Source organism: Pelodiscus sinensis, chromosome 5 (assembly GCF_049634645.1).
Source record: "Pelodiscus sinensis isolate JC-2024 chromosome 5, ASM4963464v1, whole genome shotgun sequence".
In the NCBI taxonomy this organism is placed as follows: domain Eukaryota; kingdom Metazoa; phylum Chordata; order Testudines; family Trionychidae; genus Pelodiscus; species Pelodiscus sinensis.
In genome coordinates, this window is record NC_134715.1 from 37496231 (window position 1) to 37511917 (window position 15687).

Genomic DNA, 15687 nt, shown 5'->3' on the forward strand with positions numbered 1-15687 from the left:
TTGAGAATAGCCACTGGATAAAGGCACTGACTGTTATACTGCTTAGAACTCTTGTACATACAACAGCAAAGTTCTCAGTTGCTCAAAGATTAAGCAGACCACACATTAAACTGTTGTTTACCTTTTTTCTGCTATTGTTCAAATAATAATCTATAATTCCCATTTTAAAATAATTTACAATCTTTCTTCTATTCTGTCAGTATGTTTTCTCTTGAGAATGCAAGGTGTTGGGGGTCAAACTTTTTTTTTTAATTTTAAAATGTGTAACACTCTGGGTTCTACAAAATAACTTGAGGGACATTCAAATGAGAAATGTGTCTTTCACATATTCACTTTCTATTGACCGTCTAGATCCCCTGCTTTTCCTAATGATGTTATTTAAGAAACTTTATGTAGAGAGGGAAAGAGGTTTTTCTCAATTTACACAATGAAAATGCAACTGCTAAGAATTATTTCAAAAGTTATTATAGAATGAATATAGTTCCCATTAAAAATTTACTCTATGGTTGATGAAACTTCCCATACAAGGGATCAGTATACAGGCACCCTTTGTGCACCTAAATAAACACTTCATCTCTAACCAATCGGAATCACTGCTCCAGTTGTTGGTCTCTTCTGAGACTTACAAAGGCACCAAGTACTGTTGACTATAATGTTTTGCTAAGTGAACACTTGCCTGCTAAGAATTGGACTATGAGACCTCCAAGTCAATTTACCTAGGCTAATAAACATCTATTAGATAACTATTTTTAGTAAACCATAACATGGTCCAAATTAAAACAGGATCCAGAGATGACTTATATCTGTGATCTTCAGAATTATCTAGTCCCTCAAAAAAGATATTAATACAAAATGCAGTTATGTAAATTAGCTGAGACTGAAATAAATGCTTGTTGAACTTTCACTATTTAGAAGTAAAAATGTTTAAAATTTGATCATCACAAGTTAACACTGACATAAAGGTTCTAGTTGCTGTGCCATGTTTACACTTTTAACACAGAGAGGGTTTTGTTTTGTTTTTGTATTATAGATTAATCTCTTGGACTGGAAGAAAGATTGACCCAGTGGGTGTTGATTACATTCTTCAAAAATTGGGTTTTCATCATGCCAGGACTACTATTCCTAAGTGGCTTCAACGTGGGGTAATGGACCCATTGGACAAAGTTCTATCAGTCCTTATAAAAAAACTTGGTACTGCTCTACAGGATGAAAAAGAAAAGAAAGGAAAAGACAAGGAAGAACACTGAAGATACAATTTGTGACAACACCATAATTTCCATTCTGTCTGGGACTGATATTGTATAATAAGAATTTATTTTAAGTATGATTTAAAGAGAAACTTAACAGCTTTTTTGCTACTCTATTTAAAACTTACATTGAAAATGTTTACAGTGGTATACATTACCATTCTATATGTGGTAAAGTAATGCATGATTATGACCAATGTATAGTCTGTGAAAGAATAGGTGAAATACTCTAAATCTACTGTTTAGCATTAACAGTTTTATGTGCAATATGATTCCTGCATCTTTAAAATGTGTGCAGATTAACTGTGAATTTTCATAACTTTTATTGGCCATAACACACAAACCCTTGTTAATGTGATTCTGTTCCTGACTTTTTTGTCAATGTAGACTTGTATAAATTACTGTATGTATATAATTTATGGAACTGTGTTTGTCATAGTGCTAAAAATAATTTTAAGTTTGTTACACTTGTAATAAAAAACAGTAACTGTTATAAGGTTGGTTGGGTGTTTTTTTTAGTTTTCTTCCTTTCTCTCAAAAAAAAAAAAGTAGTAATAAGGTATTTAGTGGCATATATGTGATTTCCCCCAGATTATACTTGAGTTTTAATTGTGCAAGTAGAAAGGGGAAAAAAAAGTTCAACATTTGTTATGTCTTGAGATGTATGTAATGGGACAGGGATGGCCAGAACTAGGGGACGGACCATCCATCAACAATGAAACAGAAAACTGATAGGTTATCCAATGCAAAGCTGTAAATAAAAACCTACCTTCCACCACCTTAGAAGCCTTCAACAAATCTGTGGAAGCCATGATTTTTGGACACTTTTTATTTACTAGCACATTTACACAGCTGTGGGAGAAAAAGAGCCTGAACATAGGCCTGGTGTAGGGACTGAGGCCTGATCCAAAGTGAACAAGAGTAACAGGCAGACGCTGTCAAATGCAGACATTTGCCTTCAGTGAGCATCCATGATGTGAACTCAGCACTAGTATTGCTAAAACACATGGAACATGTAAATATATTCCACCAGAATAGTACAAGGATACCCCAACCTAGCACACAATAAAATGGTTTGACAAAAGTATGAATAAGTGTTATTTTGTCCGAAATATCAGGACTGAAAGCACAAGGGGAGCTAACAAACATGTCATTAATGTGTAAAATGATATGTAAGGTGTGTATCATAGATGATCTCAGTCAATCAGTGTTGGGGTACTTTAACTTTGTCCAGCCTAGGAGCAGTGGAGAATCCCCTGCTACTGCCTGAGCTGGGTCCATTGTCATGAGCACCCATTCTGAGTATTGCTGTGCTATTACTGTGCTTTGTTTACAATAAGCCTCAGAAAGATGCCTTCTGATCTTATCTGAGTCTATGGTCTTAGCTAGCATGGTTGATGCCAAGATAGCCTCCTATCTTCACAGAACTAACATAGTATACAGAAGGAGCAGATGCACACAGCTGAAAAGTTCTCAGTAGAGAGAGCAATACAGGCAGTCCCTGGGTTACGTACAAGATAGGGACTATAGGTTTGTTCTTAAGTTGAATTTGTATGTAAGTCGGAACTGGCTCCAGATTCAGCCGCTGCTGCTGAAACTGACCAGGGGCTGACTATAGGAAGCTGGAGGCAGAATTGCTCTGCCCCCAGCTTCCTGGAATCAGCCACTGATCAGTTTCAACAGCGGCTGAATCTCGAGCCTGGGACAGAACAGCTGGGCTGACAGGTAGGTCCCTGCAGGACCAACCCAGCAGCACCCCAGCTGCTCTACCCCAGGGTCCACAACAAAAGCCTGGTCTGCTGGGGGGGGGGGGTGCACTAGCCGCACTAGCTGCGCCCCCCCCCCCCCCCCCCAGCAGACCAGGTACACTGGGAGCAAAGCCGCAGCGGCGGCGGGGTACCGCGCCGCCTCCCTGGCTTTGCTCCAGGTGTCCCTGGTCTGCTGGAGATGGTCCCCAGCAGATCTGGGGCACCCGGAGCAGCTTTTCTCGCCCCGGAGGTTGAGGTGGCGGGACCGCTGCGCTCTGGGCGGTCCCGCTGCCTGCGAGCTCCGGGGCGAGAAAGCCCTGTTCGTAACTGCGGATCCGACATAAGTCAGATCCGCGTAACTCGGGGACTGCCTGTATACCTATCAAGATACCACAGTGGTGACTTCTGACAACTACACCAACATTGCTCAGGTCATTTAGGAGGAGCTCATGGTAGGAATCTGAGAGAGTGTGGAGTGTAGGAGTCTGGATTGGAGGTGAGGAGGGACTGTGGGCAGAGGGATTCTGTGTAGGAGGGTGTGAGAGATGGAAGAGGGAACCCCTTCCTTCCCCTCTTCCCCCAAATTGTATCGGGGCTGCTTGCTCTTTCCCCTTCCTGTCAGGGAGTGAGTGCCAAGTGCACAACTCAGTCTGCCCAGTGAACTCCCTAGCCCGAGGGAGGAATATAGCAAATTACACTTTCCCCTTGCCCTCTGACAAAGGGGATCAACCAGCAATTTCCTCTGTACAAACCTGGGGGGAAGCTTCAGTCCCTGTGTTCTCCCTAAAGTGGATATGGGGGGGGGGGGGAGGCTTAGGGCTCAAGCAATGAGTGTGTGCCCTTAGCCAGGCCCTTTCACCTGCCTGGTGATTCTCTTTTCTATATGGTTTTATAAGAAGCAATCCCATTCCAGGCACATCCCATTTTCCTGGCACAACCAAATCCTTATGTTGCTTTATTTTATAAGAGGAAGCTGTGTTCCACATTGGGTGATCCTAACTCTTACCTGTAGAAGGTTCTTGAATAAACTCAAATATATAGAAGACTTCTAGCACTTGAACATCAGAAGTTTCTTCGCTCTTCTCAGGATTACTAAGAATTTCTCAGTGTGTTAGATCAGTGTGAGGTGTAGATCTATTATACCTTTTTAAAACCTAACAATGCAATGCATGGTAAATCAATTAAATTTCTGTACAGGCACACAGCTGTACACACACAAAAATCTTCTGGCCAGATGACTTTGAAATGTGTCCTTCAATCTGCTTCTTCATCTCAGGACAGACATAGTACTGTGCCTTTTTGGTAGCCAAGACAAACCATTTTTTTCTAATATTTTCTCTTCCTATGTAACGCCTGGCACTCTGGATTATCATCACTTAAACCCGGGGCAATGAAAACGAGGTCACTTGTTTGAATTTATCCCAATATTGTACGTGGGGAATAGTCTTAAAAGTCACTAGCGCAGAACTGCTTGGGTGCCAGGTAGCAGCTGGTGCCTCAGACCAATGGTGGTTGGCGTCATTTCACTAAATTTTAAAGAGCCCAACCCAGGAAAGTGCCAAGGCGGGGACGAGGAGGCCGTAATGACCCCGAGCTACCACCTCTCAGCGCCCAGGCTTGCTCTGTTACCAACGTTGGCTCTGGGCCCACTCCAGGGCAGAGGTGTGTGACCTCTGCTGGGTGGGATGCAGGGCTGCTTCAGGAAGGAGAGTCCGGTTCACCCAAGCGGAGGCAGATGCCTGGCAAAGCACCTGAACCTGAGTAGCTGCTCCCACCGAGACCCTTTCTCCTCCGTGGGGAGGGGAGGCCACTTGCCAGCCAGGACATACCCCGCCACCCAGACTACCTCCAGGGCCGGGATAGGGTTGCCAGATGGTTGAAACAAAAATAATGAACACCCCCCCCCTTCAGAAAAATGGGAAAAAATTCTGTTGAAGGGAAAAATGGGGGGGGGGGGGAGAGACCAAAGTTGTGGAGCAAAAAAAAGATTCCAATGACTTAAGAAAAAAAATCATTAAAACAGCATGTCCCCTTTAAGAGTGAGTGCAGGGAGAGGAAGAGGGGACTAGTTGAGCACTAAGACCCAGGGGAAGCCTGGCTTTCCCCTAGGTCTTTTGGCCAGCAGCCATTTTGTGGAGGCAGCCTTGGTGACCCAGGTAGGCATGGGGGCTAGGGCAGGGAGGCCGGGCACTGAGTGTTTCTAGGGTTGCCAGGTGCCCGGATTTTTCTCCTCCTGCCAGGGAAACATTGAGAGAATACTGGACAGCTCAAGTGTCCGCTATTCAATGAATTTTTTTACCGGACAGGAGCCAAAAATACCGGACTGTCCGGGTCAATACCGGACACCTGGCAACCCAGGGCAAGGGTGTTGGCACCTTAACAGTCCCTTTGCCGCGCGCGCGCTTCCCCGCGAGCTCAGGGACACCCCTGCGACCTGGGCCGAGCGCGTGCCCGACTCTCCCCCCCCCCCCCCCCCCCCGCCACTGAGCCGCCGTGAGCCGAGTCTGCCAGCCGGTAGCACGCGCTCGGCCGGCGGCTGTTGGCCGCCGGGTCATGTGATGTGAGAGCGAGGCTCTGCGAGGCGCGCCCTCGCGGCCCCTTGACGGCGAAGTGGAGCGAAGCCACGGCTAGGGGAAGGCGGTCCCGCGCGGCCGGGGTATCTCTCTCCCCCCTCCCCCTTTGCTAGGTGGCGCGGGCAGCCGGGCCTGAAGCAGGGAGACGTACCTCGCCGGAGAGGCTGCTCTCGCGCCGTGCGGCCGGGGAGGGCCCCGGGGTGCGTGCGGGGTCGCCTCGTCTCCGTGGCCGCGGACCTGCGCTTCCCCCTGGGGAACAGCCCCATTGCTCGCCCCTAACGCCCGTCGCTGCGCCCGTCCCCAGCGTTAGGCTGCGCTCCCTTGCCGTGGGGAGCCTGGCGAGCCGCGGCGTCTGCCGCACAGTGAAGGAAGGAGCCTTCCCGTCCTGTTCGCTTGAGCCACATGCGAGCTGGCTAGAGCCTGACCCAGCCCCGTGGGGCGCTCCCTTTGCTGAGCGTGGGCAGCAAAGTTACAGCCTCCGCCCCCATTGCTCTTAATAACCTGGGGTCCTGGGACTCGGCCCGACAGTTGCCTTTCACATCGTGGGTTCAGAGGAAGGGGAGAAAGTGCCTAGTTGGTTTGGGTGCCGATGTTCTGCTAGTTCCCCCCCGCCCCATCCAACTTGGGGCCTCAGCTCTTATTAGTGTGAATTTAGTAACTTCATTTATTAGCCGAAAGAAGCAGCAGGCGTGGAATGTAACATTCATGTTGTGGGGAAATGGTCTAATTTTGGCTAGGCAATATTCAGTAGCCTTAAAACTCTCTCTTGGTTAAATGTGGTTTGTAGGTAGATGGAAAAATGGCTAGCAACAAAGACTGGTTTCAGGGTTCCAAGGTACCCAGTTTTGCTCAGATGCTAAAAAAGAACTTGCCAACTGAACCCCCTCTGGAAGACCCTCCACAGCCATCTCCACACCCTTTGAATATGAGCCTGTTTTCACCTTCTGAAAATAACATGCCAAATTCAGTGTCTAAGGTGACTCAAATCACAGGTATTCTCTCTTCATTTTTTTAAAGTTTGTTTGCTCCTAGGAGTGGCCTTTCCACACTAGTTCAATTAGATGAACATTTGTTGGGGGGGAGTCAACATGGTATTTGTAAAGAGTAACAAAAAACAGGACCATATAGCACTTTAAAGACTAACAAGATGGTTTATTAGGTGATGAGCTTTTGTGGGCCAGACCCACTTCCTTAGATCAAATTGTGGAAGAAAATTGGCATGACCATATATACCAAAGGGATACAATCAAAAAAAGTGAACACATATAAAAAGGACAAATCAGATTTCAGAACTGAGGGGGGGAGGTTAATGTCTGTGAGCTAATGATAATAGAGGTGATAATTGGGGAACCTGATAATTGGGGAAGCTATCTTTGTAATGGGTAAGATAATTAGCATCTTTGTTGAGACCCAGGCGTAAAGTGTCAAATTTAAGCATGAATGACAGTTCAGAGGTTTCTCTTTCAAGTCTGGTGTTAAAATGTCTTTGAAACAGGATGCAGGTAATCAAGTCGTTGAGACAATGCCCTTTCTGGTTGAAATGGCAAGAAACTGTTTTTTTTTGTAATACTGTCTAATATCTGTTTTGTGGGCATTGATTCTTTGGCGAAGTGTCTGACGCATTTGTCCAACGTACATAGCAGATGGACACTGTCGGCACATGATGGTATAAATTATATTTCTGGATGATCAGGAATATGTGTTCTTGATCTTTATAACTGAATTGGTTAGGTCCAATAATGGTGTCAGCAGATTATATATGTGGACAAAGCTGGCAACAGGGTTTGTTGCAAGGGAAAGTTCCACGGTTGGTATTAGTGTGGTATGTCCTGTGGTTGTTGGTAAGAATCCTCTTGAGGTAAGGTGGTTGTCTACAGAAAACCCATTGACTCATAGAGTTACCTACATGCCTCCAGCTCCCATCCAGAACACACCATACGATCCATCGTCTATAGCCAGGCCCTTGGATACAACTGCATCTGCTCTAATCCCACTGACAGAGACCAAGTAATTATAAACCTCAATTACCCATCTGGAGAAATAAAAAAAACAAGTTGAAAGAGCCAGACGAATACCCAGAAACCATCTACTTCAAGACAGACCCAAGAAAACCAACAATAGAACACCACTTGTCATCACCTAGAGTCTCGAACTTAAACCTGTCCAACACATTACCAATAAACTACAATCTATACTGGAACAGGATACTACACTCCGAGAGGCTCTGGGAGACAGACCCATAGTCTCCTATAGACAACCACCTAACTTCAAGATGATTCTTACCATCATGTGCCAACAGTGTCGATCTGCTATGTTCATTGGACAAACGTCTCAGACACTTTGTCAAAGAATCAATGCACACAAAACAGATATCAGACAGTATCACAAAGAAAAAACAGTTTCTTGCCATTTCAACCAGAAAGGGCATTGTCTCAACGACTTGATTACCTGCATCCTGCTTCAAAGGCATTTTAACACCAGACTTGAAAGAGAAACCTCTGATTTGTCCTTTTTACATGTGTTCACTTTTTTTGATTGTATCCCTTTGGTATATATGGTTGTGCCAATTTTCTTCCACAATTTGATCTGAGGAAGTGGGTCTGGCCCATGAAAGCTCATCACCTAATAAACAATCTTGTTAGTCTTTAAAGTGCTACATAGTCCTGTTTTTTGTTTCAGCTAGACTAGACTAACACGGCTACATCTCTATTACTTTGTAAAGGGTATGCATGTTAAATAGCATGTAATTGAATAGTTGTTTAACCACATCAAAATTTAGTAGTTACACAACTATTCAATTGTCCCCCTTGGGGCCCGCAGCTAGTGCTTTCCGGCTGCAGTCCTGGGGAGCCCCCGGTGTGTGTGTGAGGGGGGAGGGGGTCTGTAGGAGACATCATGGGGGGTGGGACAGGCAGGTCCATGGAGCCAGCAAGCGCAGAGAGCCAGCTTAGAAGCTGTCTTTCCACACATATTGGCATCCTTCTGCCCCCCCTCCCTCCCCACTTCCAGCTTATCGGTTAACCATGTAGTTGTCTACTCATTGACATCCCTAGTAAAGAGAACTTAATTGTGCCTCTCTAATCTACTACAATTCTTTGAGGTGATCAATAAGCATGGGGAGGAGTATCCAGTAGATCTAGTATATTTAGGTTTTTAGAAAGTCTTTGAAAGGTCCTTCAACAAAGACTCCTAAGCAAAGTAAGCTGCCATGGGCTAATATGGAAGGTGTTGTCATGGACTGGTAAACTGGAAAAAAGGTAGAAAGAGAGGGTAGAAATGGTCAGTTTCTCAGAATGGAGAGAAGTAAATAGTGGTGTCCACCAGGGGGTCCGTACAGGAACCAGTCCTATTTAACAAATTCATAAATAGGGCTCTACCAAATTTATAGTCTATTTTAGTCAAATTCAGGCTCGTAGGATTTTAAAAATTGTAAATGTCATGATTTCAGATACTTAACTCTGAAATTGGTGTTGCAGGGATCCTGACCCAAAAGGGAGCTGTGGGTGGAGGGTTGCAAGGTTTTGGGGGTTTTGTTTGTTTGTTTGTTTGTTTGTTTGTTGTTTTTTTAAGGGAAGGAAGACAGTACTACTATCCTTACTTCTGCACTTCTTCACAAAAAGTTATGCCCAAATAAATGTTAGTTATTCAGGTGTCAAAGAACTCCTCATTTAAAAAAAGACATTGAGGGCAAATAAAAGGTTAAAACTTGTTAAATCTCTCGTTGTAGGGCTGCAGTAGGCAGTAAGCAGATCCATGGGCCAGATATGGTTCACCACGGTTAGCCCCAGGGAGCTTCCAATGCTATATTTATCCACGTGTCTGCAAATATGGCCACTTTTAGCTCCCATTGGCCACAGATTACTGTTCACTGCCAATGGGAGCTGCTGGAAACACCGCTTGCACACCGCTTCCAGTGGCTCACAGCAGCTGAGAAGGGTGAACCACGGCTAACAAGAATTGCAAGTGGCCATATCTGTCGATGAGCAAGTAAATAAAGCACTGGTGGCCTGCCAGTGCTAATCTTGGTAAACCGCCTCTGGCTTATTGCCCACCCTTGCATTATGGTAACTTATGCTTTGTTCGTGCAGGAAGGATCCATGTGCATGCAGAGGTCTGCCCATCTAGAGTCTATGCATTCACAGTCCTTCATTATAAAGTACACTGGAATGTATAAAACATACTTTGTGTGTGTCCTGTTTTGCAGAGAAAGTTGAGAATTTTAACTATAGTTTTGTTTGATAGTAACAAATTCCCTGATCCCTTTGTATACAGGCAGTCCCCGGGTTACATACAAGATAGGGACTATAGGTTTGTTCTTAAGTTGAATTTGTATGTAAGTCGGAACTGGCTCCAGATTCAGCCGCTGCTTCTGAAACTGACCAGAGGCTGACTACAGGAAGCTGGAGGCAGAATTGCTCTGCCCCCAGCTTCCTGGAATCAGCCATTGATCAGTTTCAACAGCGGCTGAATCTCGAGCCTGGGACAGAACAGCTGGGCTGCCAGGACCAACCCGGCAGCACCCCAGCTGCTCTACCCCAGGGTCCACAACAAAAGTCTGGTCTGGTCTGGTCTGGTGGGGGGGGGGGCGCACTAGCTGCGCCCCCCCCCCAGCAGACCAGGGACACGTGGAGCAAAGCTGCAGTGGCGGCGGGGTGCCGCGCCTCTGAGGCTTTGCCAGAGCAAAGCCTCAGAGGAGCGGGACCCCTCCGCCTCCCTGGCTTTGCTCCAGGTGTCCCTGGTCTGCTGGAGGCGGTCCCCAGCAGACCAGGGACACCCGGAGCAAAGCCGGGGAGGAGGAGGGGTCCCGCGCCTCCCCAGCTTTGCTCCAGGTGTCCCTGGTCTGCTGGAGACGGTCCCCAGCAGACCAGGGGCACCCGGAGCAGCTTTTCTCACCCCGGAGGTCGAGGTGACGGGACCGCTGCGCTCTGGGTGGTCCCGCTGCCTGCGAGCTCCGGGGCGAGAGAGCCCCGTTCGTAAGTGCGGATCCGACATAAGTCGGATCCGCGTAACTCGGGGACTGCCTGTATGTATCTTTCGAAGAGGGGGGTTCAAGATTTTAGCAAGTAGTCAGTCTTATTTATGAGGTTTTTGCATATCAATATGTTTGTTATAACTGAAGAATTCATATTTTGTATAGTTCAGATGCAGCATTTAGTTCATGTCATAGGTGCCTGTATTATGTGTATTTATTAACTGAACATAACATTTTTGTGACTTTTTGGTAAAAATATTTTTCCTGTGCTTAAAGCTTAATACACACTTGGATAATTGGTCAGTGTTTTGTTGCAAAAATAATCGAGTTTGTTAGACTGAGATGGTCTACGTCTCTGTGATAAAGTGTGTGAGTGTGTGTGTGTGAAAAAGAAATACCAGTGCAGTATCCTAAACACCTGCACAACCAGCTAAAATTGACCTGAGGGCACACATCATGAGGCAAAAACTGTTGCCCTTTGTGATAATGTAATAAAGAACTATGGATTGTGTTTCTGCTGTTTTTGTATGCAGTGAAACGAATGCTGATCTGTTAAATCCAGATAAATAGGCAATCTCTGGAAATCGTGGCCTCTGATTCTGGGATTATATGTGACTGAGTTTGACTTCAAACTATAAGATTTACTAGTCAAGGAACAAGACTTAGTGTCTTCAAAAGGGTGGGCTCTGATATTTACAGGATTATCAAAATACTTAAAAACCTCTTCAGTTAGAATAAAATGCAAATTGCTAAATCTTTTGTGTAGCCTTTTTTAAGATGCTGCAGTACTGTTGTCATACTTTTATATTTTGCTTTTAACTTACTACATATTAATGTCAAATATATTTTAGGTCATGTTTCAGACTTGCTATATTCCAAAGCAGCCCATTCTCCTCCAATCACTTCTCTTCTTCCGAAGAAAATACCAAAGGAATTTATACTAAAATATAAACGTGGGGAGATAAACCCAGTATCTGCCTTGTATCAGTATGCACAAATGCAGCGTGTTCAACTAGACTTGAAGGAAACTGTTACAACAGGTAAATATTTCTGTTTTTAAGAAAAAGTATCCTTTTTTCATGAATTTGCAATGTATGGAGTTGGTGTGACTAGCTGATGCAGAAACTAGTTTTATGAAAAACGTTAGTTGTATAATATGTAGTATTAACATCAGTTTTTACTGTGCTTTAATGTAATCCCATAAGTGGTTAATGTGATAATTACAAATCAGTTATAGAAGAGAATAAAGCTCATACCTTGAACTTTAGAAGCTTTTTTCTGCTACTTTTTAGACACTAATTAGTTCTTCTAGTGCAGCGGTTCTCAAGCTTTTTGGGTTCCGGAGCCCTTTACATGTGTAAAAATTTATGCGGAGCCCCAGCGGTCCACTGATTGTATGAACACGTACCTATCGATGTTTCCAGTTTGTCAACCGCGCAGAGAGCCTGGAGATGTCTCACGGATCCCTGGGGCTCTGCGGAGCACAGTTTGAGAAACACTGTTCTAGTGTGTGTGTGTGTACATTGCTTAAGGTCAGGGCTATTCAACTTTGGAAGCTCCCGGGGGCCACCACAATGATACTCACAGTGCATTCCGAGGGCTGCAACATAAGTGTGGTTGCAAATACATGCAATTATATATGCAAATAACTTCTTTCACACTGATGGGCATGAATACAAAGATGAAGGCAAAACTATACAGCACATAGGACCCATTTAAGTCTTTTCTGCTAAATGCAATATTTACCCGATTTCCACCCATATGAAAGCACTTTTAATGAGCAATGACAGACCAGGAATGTAACTACTAAAACACATATCAACAGAATACCATTATATTAACCGCTTTTTTGTTTTGTCTCCAACTGCAGGCTGCATGTTGAGCCCTGTGAAAACCCAAACTGCATCACAGGCTGCAAACAAAGGGGCCACAGCCTGCACATTGAGTAGCCCTGCTTTAAATACTCATGGCTGGCCCATGCCTACTGAGACATAGGCTAAGAGGCTTTTTAATTGCAACGCAGACACTTGGACTCAAAGTGGAAAGGCCCCAGTGCTCTGGCTACAGCCTCAGCCTGAATTTCTCTATCTCAATTAAAACTCCACATAGGCCAGCTGTGGGTTTTTAATTTCAGTGCAGACATACCAATAAGCAGTTATTCATCTTATAAGCAACTTTATTCACCACTTGGCCTACTGTGTCTGCACTAAATACGAATTAATATTATGCGATCTTGAACATTCTCATTTCCTGGCTTGTGTATTTGCATCTTCTCCACTCATGCATTTTGAGGTGTTTCACGTTGATATTTGGGCACAATTGCCCTGTATCTCTGTTTTTTTAGCACCATTGAGATTAAACTTTCCAGACTGAATTACATATGTTCAAGACCATGAAGAGAGAGTGCCAGTCAGTGAAAGATCCATGTACACTCAAAACTATCTTTGTTGATAGATCAAAGCATGGCGATGATAGGAGGATTTTCTCTCCTATGCAGTGCAATACAAAGAGAGGTGGAAACTGATGTTCTGAAGGTCTTGTTTTCATTGAGCTTGTATCCGGGTGGCCTGCTAGGGCCCTGGGGTCCCCTCCAGTTCAAGGGCCACTACCCCGATCCGACCCTGCCCCCGGCTTCTAATGCGCCGTCCCCACGGTCCACCCCTGACAGTATCTTCCTCACGTCCTCGCCGCTCCCACCGGAGGCTTCTCCTGTCGCCTTGTCCACTGCCCCGCTGCTCCGGGTCACTGGCTGGTCCGGCACCGCCCCTAGCACAGGGCCCCCCGTCAGCCGTCTCCGGGCCGCCTCGGCTGTCCACGTCGGCCGCGTCCTCTCCGGGCTGGGTCCCCAGCTGGTCTCGCGGTCTGTCCTGCGGAGGAGGCTGAGAGCAGAATCTCCCCTGCTCTCTGCTTGCCTCCCCCCCGCCTGTCTCTTTCTCCCCGCTTTTAAACTCCCCGCTCGGCGTTCCTCCCGCCCCGCCCTTCCTGAGGCCGCCGCCATCTCCCTGGGTCCTACCTCCCCCCTGCTAGCCTCTTGCCTGCTGGGCGCATGCGCGCCCGCCATTTTGGTTTCCCCCGCTCCTGCTGGCCGCCCTGCTGCGCTGCGCCGGCTTCCTGGCGCCCCCTGATCTTCCACGCGGGGTCCGGGGCTGTGGATCCCGTGTCTGGTAGTGCGGGGGTGAGTCCCCCGGTCACAGAGCTGTCTTCCTACTTGGAAGTAATGTGTACTATTAAATTAACCTAAGAGGAAAAATGAGATTGGGGTAATTGAAATTCTGTCTTCTGACAGACTTTGTGATGTTGGGAAGTATATTATTGAAAGTTTTGCCCTAAATGTTTGTCCCCTTTTTCAGAAGTGACTTGGGCACTTATGAGACTTAGTTTGAAAGCCAAATAGATTTAGGCTCCTAGATCACTTTTGAAAATGGAACACAGGCTCCACAGTTTAGGTGTTCTTGAAAATTTTACTCTTAATTTCTGTGTGAAGTTCACATCCTAAACATCACACCATTACGAAAAATAGCCTCATTTTATGGAAGCTCTCAATGGCCATAGTTTCCACTAAAATGAAAGGCACTTAAGTGAAATGAAATGCTTAGCACTTCTGTAAATTTGTGCTTTTCATTAATTGGCGTAAATCTATTTATGGATGTTGGATAGAAGGTGAAATATAAGGATGAAATATAATAATTTATATAAAAAGTAGTTTAGATTTGTTAAAATATCTTGGCTTCATAGTCACCTAACACTCCATGATTATAAATGCATAAAACTAATCTATACTTTTATGTGTGGCTTCTTTTTTTCAAGGCAACGTGTTTGGGAGTTACTTTGCTTTTTGTGCAGTGGTGGATGGAGTTCAATATAAGACAGGATTGGGGCAAAACAAAAAAGAATCTAAATCAAATGCTGCAAAATTAGCTCTTGATGAGCTACTCCAGTTGGAGGATACTGCACCAAAGGTTTTTGAAAATTCAGGTAAATATTTCAATAATATGTCTCTTAAAATACTTCTTTTGTAATAAATGTGTAGAGTAGCTTTGATTCAATATTCCTGCACCAGAGTCTTCTCTTTCCATTTCAGTGAATCCTTTCTGCAGAGTTACTTAGTTTGCAATCCTTACGTCTTTGTTTTCCTGTTCATGTATTTTTAAATCCTGCTTCAAAAGTTCCTGCCATTTACCAAGTGGAAAAAAATAATAAGGAAGTTAACCCTTTTCTGTAGTGTCTTCTATGTTAGCTATTCTCTCCAGGAAAAAAAGAAAGATAGTCTGAAACTTTTTTATATTGGAAACCTGATGGCACTAAGTCATTGCTTTCTGAAGAATTCAGTCATTACAAAATCAATCTGCTTTTTTGAGGCAGGTACTTATTAATCTGTGCTCCTGTGCTATACTTTAGAAAAAGAGCATTACTTTATGGAATGTGGACTAATTTAGTGAAACTAAATTAAGAAGTGGATTTTTGTTTGATAAAATAATTAACAGATGGCCAAGTGTGAATTTCAATTGTCCTTGATGTTTGAGGGCCTTCCTGTTTCTATTTCCGTAGCTTGAAAAAACTCTTTTCAACGACCTTTATTTTGGGACTTAAACTAAAATGTAAGAACATGAGTTTTCAGTGCTTCCCACAGTTGAAAGTTTCTTTACATTAAAATTACAGGTCCTCCCCGGATTCCTGCAGAACCCAAAGTTTCAGCTGACTCAACTTATGTTTCAAAGATTCCTTATGGTAGGTAATCAATTTCCTTCTACTGTTCCCTGAAAATTAAATTGGAAAGCTAATGTGTCTTTATGGAGTTGAATTTGGTATCCATTCCTGCAAACATACTGATATTTATGAAAGTATTACTACCTAGTTTGTGCAGGGATGTCTGTGTTTTGATGATGATAATCTCACAGTAACCTTTGAGCTAAGATTGGTGTTCCTGTCATATAGATGGATAAATACACAGATGAACTTGCTTAAAGTTAGTGAGTTAATGCCAGAGTTCTGTCCTCAAAATATAAAAGGCTGTGTCTGATAGTATGCTCCCTATGTACAATCTAGCATAGGTTTTCTTATTCTCAATTTTTCATGTACGTTTTGAATTTTTAAATTCACAAATGCTTGTTGGCTTTGTTCAGTAATGATTAGGGATGTTAAATTTC

At 44.4% G+C, this 15687-nt stretch overlaps 2 protein-coding genes across 17 annotated transcripts in view; both read left to right on the forward strand.

Annotated features, from left to right (window-relative positions):
• The window catches only part of BLTP1 (bridge-like lipid transfer protein family member 1), a 224149-nt gene extending 222397 nt beyond the window's left edge, over nucleotides 1–1752 (forward strand). For all 14 annotated transcript variants that reach the window (XM_075929828.1, XM_075929829.1, XM_075929830.1 and 11 more), the window contains one exon: nucleotides 1031–1752. In XM_075929828.1, coding sequence (XP_075785943.1) covers nucleotides 1031–1247 — 217 coding nt within the window. In that variant the 3' untranslated portion in view covers nucleotides 1248–1752. The remainder of the gene's footprint in view (nucleotides 1–1030) is intronic.
• Nucleotides 1753–5076: 3324 nt separating this feature from the next.
• The window catches only part of ADAD1 (adenosine deaminase domain containing 1), a 29167-nt gene continuing 18556 nt past the window's right edge, over nucleotides 5077–15687 (forward strand). The window contains exons 1-5 of one of the 3 annotated variants that reach the window (XM_006125601.3): nucleotides 5077–5151; nucleotides 6356–6560; nucleotides 11392–11580; nucleotides 14348–14515; nucleotides 15200–15268. In XM_006125601.3, the coding sequence (XP_006125663.2) occupies nucleotides 6368–6560; nucleotides 11392–11580; nucleotides 14348–14515; nucleotides 15200–15268 (619 nt within the window). In that variant the 5' untranslated portion in view covers nucleotides 5077–5151; nucleotides 6356–6367. Of the gene's footprint in view, nucleotides 5152–5510; nucleotides 5769–6355; nucleotides 6561–11391; nucleotides 11581–14347; nucleotides 14516–15199; nucleotides 15269–15687 lie in introns of those variants that run through there. The other 2 variants (XM_075929843.1, XM_075929844.1) reach the window with 2 other exon arrangements.